The sequence below is a fragment of the Carcharodon carcharias genome, chromosome 11 (genome assembly GCF_017639515.1).
Source record: "Carcharodon carcharias isolate sCarCar2 chromosome 11, sCarCar2.pri, whole genome shotgun sequence".
Taxonomy (NCBI): Eukaryota; Metazoa; Chordata; class Chondrichthyes; order Lamniformes; family Lamnidae; genus Carcharodon; species Carcharodon carcharias.
In genome coordinates, this window is record NC_054477.1 from 32520105 (window position 1) to 32528081 (window position 7977).

A 7977-nucleotide genomic window follows, 5' to 3' on the forward strand; every position below is an offset into this window, starting at 1 on the left:
GGAGAAGCCACCATTTGGGACTTGACTCCATGTGGTCCTGGCCCTGGGTTGAAGCTCCATTGTGCTGAGGTATCCTTACTGTCAATCCATAGCAATGTAACATCAGAAAAGATTAAATGCTAATTAAAAAAAGATGAAATTCTCATTTTAAACAAAATCTTTCTTTGTTATTCAGGGCCCCTGGAAAGGATCGGAAATGAAGTTGGACCAGTGCTGCTTAAAACAGTAAATTCAAACTAAGTTCTCCAATCCTGGTTTGAGCATGGCTGGAACATATGAGGAGAATCCACAAAATTGTACTTTTAATGAGGACTTTAAATATATTCTACTTCCAGTATCTTATGGGATAGTGTTTGTGGTAGGACTTGTTCTCAATGCTCTTGCGATATGGGTCTTTGTTTTTCGAATGAGACCTTGGAACATTACAACCACCTACATGTTCAACCTAGCTCTCTCAGACACCATGTATGCTATATCATTGCCTCTGCTGATCTACTACTATGCAAAACACAATGACTGGCCTTTTGGGGCAGCTTTGTGCAAAATTGTCCGATTCCTCTTTTACACCAACCTGTACTGCAGTATCCTGTTCCTCACTTGTATGAGCATCTATAGATTCCTGGGGATCTGCTTTCCAATGCAGTCACTGAGATGGTCAAACTTGCGATATACACGAATAGTGTGCATTGTTGTTTGGGGTATCGTGATAGCGTTCCAGATACCAATATTTGTATTTGTCGACATAGAAGGTATTGGTAACACTACCCTTTGTTATGACACTACAAACCAAATCCATTTTAATCAGTTTGTGATTTACAGTGCTGTACAGCTGGTGTTGCTATTTTGTGCTCCTTTCACAGTGGTCGTGATCTGCTATGGAATCACGGCTAAGAAACTCCTTCGGCCCGATGGCATCCGTCCTGAATATGCCAGATCCAGGAAAAAATCAATCAAGATGATTATTACTATACTCACTGTTTTTGTTTTGTGTTTCTTACCTTTCCACATCACACGCTCCATTTACTATTCCTCAAGAAGTCTTCATGTGAGCTGTAGTACACTAGATGCATTTAACCTGGCGTACAAGCTGACCAGGCCCCTCGCAAGTGCAAACAGTTGCCTTGATCCAATTCTTTATGTTCTAGGTGGGCAGACGTATCGAAGTAAGCTAGCACGTAAGAGTAATGGTGTTGAAAATAAGAACAATCTTCCTTTAGCCAAAAAGATAATTAGCGGAGCAGACATTACGCACTCTGTTTATACTACAGAAATCGGACTTGAGGAGCTAAAGCAAGCTGGAAGTAGCAATGGAGTCTAGAATTATTGCCCAGCTTGGACATTAAGGCTGTAATTTTCAACTGTTGGTTGCATTGTTTTAAATGTGAAAAGGAAGTAACCAATAATTGAAAATACGTATGGCACACCTTGGTCATTCCACAACACCCAAGACCTGACATGCAATTTTCAGGTGGTCAAGCAGACTGTCCATCTAAAAGAACCCTGGAGGCTGCTTAAAATGCAAATGGGTGGCCAATGATAGTTGTAGGACCCAACTGCATTTCCCAGGTACTAATGGGTGACGTGTGCACCATGCACATGACTTTCTTAGTACCAGGTTGTGAGTTGTCTGATCAGGGGTCCTGTTGGTGGCTAGTCAAAAGTTGGCCCAGGACAACTCTTATTTGGTGTTGGGGCCAGAAGCCTATGCCTACAAAAGTATTCAAGACCCTCCCTGTGACTGCCTGTACCCGCCCCCATGCCTGGCTTTGAGCAGCTCAGCATGGGAGCTAGCTGATTCCCTCCCTTACCAGAATTGGCTAGCTACAGTGGGTGTTTACTGGCAGTGTGAGAATGAGGCCAGGGCCTCAGAATAGCACTCACTGACTTTGTGCCCCTTTTGACACAACTTGAAAATATCATAAAAGTTTTAGTGAAGAAGGTGGCCATTTGACCATCATGCCGGTGCTAGTTCCATATCAGCACTTGCTATGCCAATCCCATTACATTGCTCTTTCCCTTTAATCCACTCCTTCAATTGCTATCTTCCTGTCTCTTTGATGTAGTGTTTTACTTCATTTGAAAGCTACTTATGTTAATGCAGAGTAGCATCCGTGCTTAGCACAGGCACAGTTAATCAGACAAGGGCGATGCAACAAACAGCACATAAAGGTGCCTTCAAGAAATCTAATTTAATTCAAATTTGGGTCAAAAGATAAACAAAAGCCTGACTCAGAATTCAATTTCATATTGAATAGATTTTACTGAACTATCCCTGGGTCTCAATTGTCTTTTCTGAATCAATTTGCGCACACTTTTTAAAATTCTTTCACAGGATGTGGGCTTTGCTGGCCAGACCAGCGTTTATTGTCCATCCTTAACTGCCCTTGAGAAGGTGGTGATGAGCTGCCTTCTTGAACTGCTGCAGTCCATGTGGTGTAGGTACATCCACAGTGCTATTAGGGAGGAAGTTCCAGGATTTTGACTCAGTGAAAGAATGGGGATATAGTTGTAAGTCAGGATGGTGTGTGGTATGTTGTGTTTGTAGGGGAACAGGAGGTGGTGGTATCCCCATGCACCTGCTGCTCTTGTCCTTCTAGGTAATAGAGGTCTTGGGTTTGGAAGGTGATGTTGAAGGAGCTTTGGTGAGTTGTTGCAGTGAACTTTGAAGGTGGTAGACACTGCTGCCAATGCGCATCAGCGGTAGACGGAGTGAATGTTGAAGTGTGGGTGCCAATCAAGTGGGCTGCTTTGTCCTGGATGGTGTCAAGCTTCTTGAGTGTTATTGGAGCTGCACTCATTCAGGCAAGTGGGGTGTATTCCATCGCACTCTTGACCTATGCCTTGTAGATGATCAGTAAGCTTTGGGGAGTCAGGAGTTACTTGCCACAGAATTCTCAACCTCTGATCTGCTCTTGTAGGTTAATTGATTGGCGTATAGAATTTAGATACATTATGAAATTATTTAATTCTAGTATCGAGATCAGAATCTGCAGTGTTAAGCATACTTTTTCCAATTAGTGGCAGATGTATTAAACCATTTATTTGGCATATCTGTCTCTGCTGTTTTAATGGTACTTCTAGTTCGTTAATACCTGTAAAATAGTTGAGGAGAGAATTTCCTACAAATATATTTTTATCTCATGACATAATTTTACTCTGAAGCTGCTCGAATTGCTGATAACTCTGGAGAATTTCTTTCTCTTCAGGCTGGCCATTTAAAAAAGTCAGCTAAAACAGTATCACAGTAATAACTAATACTATGAGTAACAATTTTCCCTATGATATTAACCTATGCTGCTATCAATATTATCAATTTACTTGAAATAATCTTCTTTGCACTGATCCTTTAATTCCTTTTGCTCATTCTCTGATTTCTTGTACCTATCTATTCTTTACTATGTTACCTTCATTTTAACATGAAATCTTACTGTGCTGCATCCCAGCAGATCCTTCCATTCCTTTTGCCCTCATGAGTTTATCTAGCTTCCCTTTTCTAAGCCAATGGTTCATTGCATTTTCTTACACTAACTCACTCTTTTACTGGACTTAAAACTGGAGAGTTCCTCACCTCCTTTGTTCCTCCTATAATTTGTTAGATCTTTAAAGATCAACCTCATCACCGCCTTTGGAGTACCTTCATCTCCTCTCTTCCTCCCAGCTCTTGTCCACCAAGATGGGGCTTGGCTTGTTATCTATTTTTTCACATTATAAAATGAACAGATTCCACCAAAGAAAGGGACTTGTATTGCCACCAATGTTTGTGACTACATTTACATAGGTATAATGAATAGTCATACTGGCAATATTTGTGAATAAAAATATTTTTACTGTGTGACTGTATATTCAGAATCATCATTTATTGAGTTGTTAAGTAGAAAATATTGAACAGTAGGATAAGCATTCTTTTTTTTACTAATAAACATTTTAACACTTCTATCCTGAAATAGAATTCACCAGTATTTTGTCAAAACATTTACTATCTGGTTTTATGACTGTCTTTCAAATTTCTGAGTGTTTTAAGGTCAGAGATGTACATTAATCCCAATTTCATTTTGTGATGGTGCCAGATTCCTTTGAACTCCCTTTGAAGTGTTAGTCAGCAATGGAAAATGCAGCAGAAGGCATGACAGAGATGTCCTGAGGTAATACAGTATCATGTGGTGCTGGATAAGCCAGTCAGTGTGCCAGTAGCAGTGGATAGTTCATTTGACCCCGGCAGTGAAAACGCTAAAAAGAACAAGAATATCAAGACAGTGGGCAGCATCTTCCATTCTGCGGCCTAAACTCAGTGGCGGGAGCGGAAGCCAGTCTGTTTTCCGCTGGTAGCGGTGGTGGGAGGTGGGATGGCTAACCATGTGCGATCTTACGCTGTTCGGCTAATTACTTAAGCATCCGTGCACAGCACAGCGAATCTCGTGGCAGGGGGCAGACAGGGAAGTCGCACTTCCTGCCATTACCTCACAGGGTTGAAGGTCTGGGCGCCATATTTAAAGGGCACCAGGACAGCCTCCATCCCTTCTATCCTTTCCCTGCCTCCCATGTCCAGCCTTAAAGCAGCTTGTGCTGCTGGCACCCGATAAGAGTCAAGTTGTGAGTGATCTCCAAAAAGGCGAAAGTAGCGTTTACTTACCTCAAAGCCGTGGAAGAGGTGAAGCTCGCCAGGTGCACGCCACTTATGTGCCGCCATAGAAGTGAATGTTCTAATTTCTTGCTGGCAGGGAACTTAATTCGAGCGAGCTGGCCTTTTAATGAGCATTCATGACATGCTAATGCACGCAAAAGGGTTTTTCAACAATGTTCATTAGGAAGCTTGACTCACCTTTAAGCTCCCTTTGAAGTGCTGAGAACAGAATTCCTACAGTTCATCCCAACATGAGGAAACGGATTTTTGGCCCCACGCCAAATTAAGTTCCCCCACCCACCATGCTACCTGCTGCTGGTGGGTTTGGCAGATTCCGCCCTGTGTCTCAATCTGGGTTTTACACGAATAGAGGATTTTGCCATGATGCAGGGTTTGAGGACATTAGGCTATCTGAAGTTTCACCCTTCAGAATCAAATTCAGTCTCTTGAGCAGTGGAGGCCATTGGCCTATCTTACTTAAATATAGAATTGGTCTTTCATATGTAAGAATGATTGCATGTGATGATTGAAAGATTTTAAGTGAAAATATAACTTTTCTGCAGTTCAGTAAATGCTGTAATTTGACATGGAACCTACATTGGAATAATAAAGGGTCATGTTTTCATAAATGATGATTGCTGTTAATGCCACCGTTAAACACCATTTTAAATTGTACCATTGGTCTTTGATACTAGAATTTCTGTTCAGGAGCATTGTAAAGGACTGGTCACCACAAATGATGGAATTCCATAGTCATTCTCCAGGCATCATTCATAAAAGAGAAAAGATTGCTCAATGTCCAGTCTTCTATACAATTGAAACAAGTTTCCATTAATGTTCATTTATATATTTTTTTCAATTGAAAATCAATATTTGTGGGCCTGTTGTACCACCGAGTAAATCATTGGTGCTATCATTGTTTTAAAGACACGAATTTTACAAAAAATAGTCTATGTGACATGACAAAGAGTTGTGTAGCAGGATGATAGGATGTGGATTTGTAACTCAATGTCCCACGTAGTGAGTTTCCAGTCTTGGCTATTTCGTCAGATGGAGGCACTTACTCAGAGAATGAGTAATGAAACAGTCCGCCATCTTCACCTAACAAATGGTGACTGAGTATTATTGGTAGAGAGTCAAAACAGGGTAATTTTCAGCTTCTCTGTCTGGGCTGTAATGTGGCAGAGCACTTTGTTTGCTCATCGTGCACTTTTCATCTCATTGAAATTAGACGAGTTCTATATTAGACGGATTGTGTGCTCTGTCACACTGCTGCTCAGATGGTGAAATTGTGAAATACCCACTGCAGAAATCTCCCTTGTATTATTGGTTAAAAATAAGAGAAGAAAATTAATATTAATCATTTGAAAAAAAAGTTTTAAAATGGCAGAATGTTAAAAAAAAAGTGCAGTACATTAGCCACTTGAAATAAATAGCAACTGCATTCATGCTGGAGGGTAAATATTGTTTCATTCCTTCTCTAGACTATGTACTTAGCATAGCAAAAATGGAACAGCATTGCAGCAGTTGAGCTTTTATGTTGCTCCAGTTGCTATTTTGTGGCTAAGTGTCCCTGGAAAAGAGGGGCCAGGATTTTTCAGACGGCATGTGGGGGCTGGCGTGACATGCTGGCGAGTAAAATGACGCGCAATGATGTCGGGTGTGCATCCTGACACCATCGCGCTGTCTCGCGATTGTTCGGTGGGCGCGCTGGAGTCGGCTGCGCGCCCGCCGATAATTGATAGGCCTACTAAGGCCGTTGCGAAGTAATTAATGTAAAGTTTACACTGCCCATCCAACCTTACTGTTGATGGGCAGGTGAAAAGGCCAAGTGGGGCCTTTACGTTTTTAGGAAACCTCATCCAAAAGTGGGATGAGGTTTCCTGAAGCTTTTACTACTTAAATAAAAAGTTTATATGAAAAATAAAAACGTGTCCCATCTCATGTGACACAGTCACATGACGGGACATGTTTCATTACATTTTTAATGTCGGAAAATTAAAAAAGAAGCCGTTCAAGCTCTCTGAGGCGGTTCTGTCCCTCAGGGGGATTGAAGTGCTAATGTGCGCGCATATGCGAAAGAGCGCTGGCTCCGACCCTCCCTCCTTCCTCCACCTGCACAGGTAGCATTGACAGCTACTGCTCGCATATTATGCTGGGTGGACCTTAATTGGCCCGCCCTTGTAAAATGGCGGTGCGGAGCCGTGACTGCTCCCGCCCTCTCCTGCTGAGCCCGCCCGATGCGGGAAAAATTCAGGCCAGGGTGTTGAGTACACACTCAATGGAAAGCACCCAAATATTCATGTTTTCTTTCCTGTTTCCCAGATTTATCGCAATCCTTATGTGAGGTCGCACTTTTTCTTTGGCCACCCTTGTTTCAGATGGGAGTCACAAAGTGAGGAATTGGTAGTTTAGAACCCACATCCTACCAATCTGAAATGCAATATTTTGGAGAACGGTGCATTTTGTCCTTGTCCTGAGGAAGTGCATTGCAGTAATATTAACTTTGACTCTTAAATGTTATTAACGTAACCTGTATTGTAATCATGTGCAAGAAAAATCAAGAATCTCAGTACAAAATATCAGTGCTGTTTAGCCACTAATGTAATTTTTCTGCTCCAATGCTAAAATTAGTGTAAAATTTTATTACCTTTTTTATGAAGACTTGTTAAATAAAACATTTTGTAATCATTTCTGATCAGCTGTCTTTTTCATTAATGATGGCAGTCTGCTATTGTTCCAGAATGTGAAGGAAGAACATGAAAGATGACCCTGCAACCAGCACATGGTGTTGAGGGAGTGCTCTTTTATCTTCTGGTTTATCAATTACTTAATGTGTACACATAGGAATTAGTCTTCGGTATGTCAAGTTAAAACTTTGCTAATTTTGGAGGTTACTTTAAATCATTTGCAATAAGTAATGTAATTACAGTTTGTACTTTCACGCCATATCTATCACTCACAATCCCAACATTGGCAGTAGAGCTGGGAGGCAAATGAGGTGGAGTAGCTGCCTTCAGAGGCACCAATAGCTAGCTGAAGAAATTATCTGCTTGAAAGCCTCTTGAAGCAGCAATGCCAGAAAAATCATGTTAATGGAAGCTGCATTTTGGCAGTTGCTGCCATTCATTCTGACTACAGGTGGCCTGAGCACTCATCCCTCCCATGTAGGCATTGACATGGTCTTCGAACCATTGCCCATATGGACCTTGTGGACTACAGTGAACACACTTATTAGAGTCCAGTATAAATACAACATGGTGAATATTAAGCAATTTGTGCATGTGCCAGCCTCTGCATTGCCTGTTGACTATCCTGTTGTGAAATCCACTTCACAGCAAAAATGGTGCAAGTTC

General features: G+C 41.5%; 1 protein-coding gene across 1 annotated transcript; it reads left to right on the forward strand.

Annotated features, from left to right (window-relative positions):
- Positions 1-262: 262 nt before the first annotated feature.
- On the forward strand, positions 263-1318 carry LOC121283864 (P2Y purinoceptor 2-like). The gene has a single exon (XM_041198665.1). It carries the CDS (start codon positions 263-265, stop codon positions 1316-1318), a length of 1056 nt encoding a protein of 351 aa, XP_041054599.1.
- Positions 1319-7977: the final 6659 nt, after the last annotated feature.

What these genes read in the sequence shown, in the direction of transcription:
- LOC121283864 (XM_041198665.1), top strand. Translation starts at nt 263, where the DNA reads ATGGCTGGAACATATGAGGAGAATCCACAAAATTGTACTTTTAATGAG.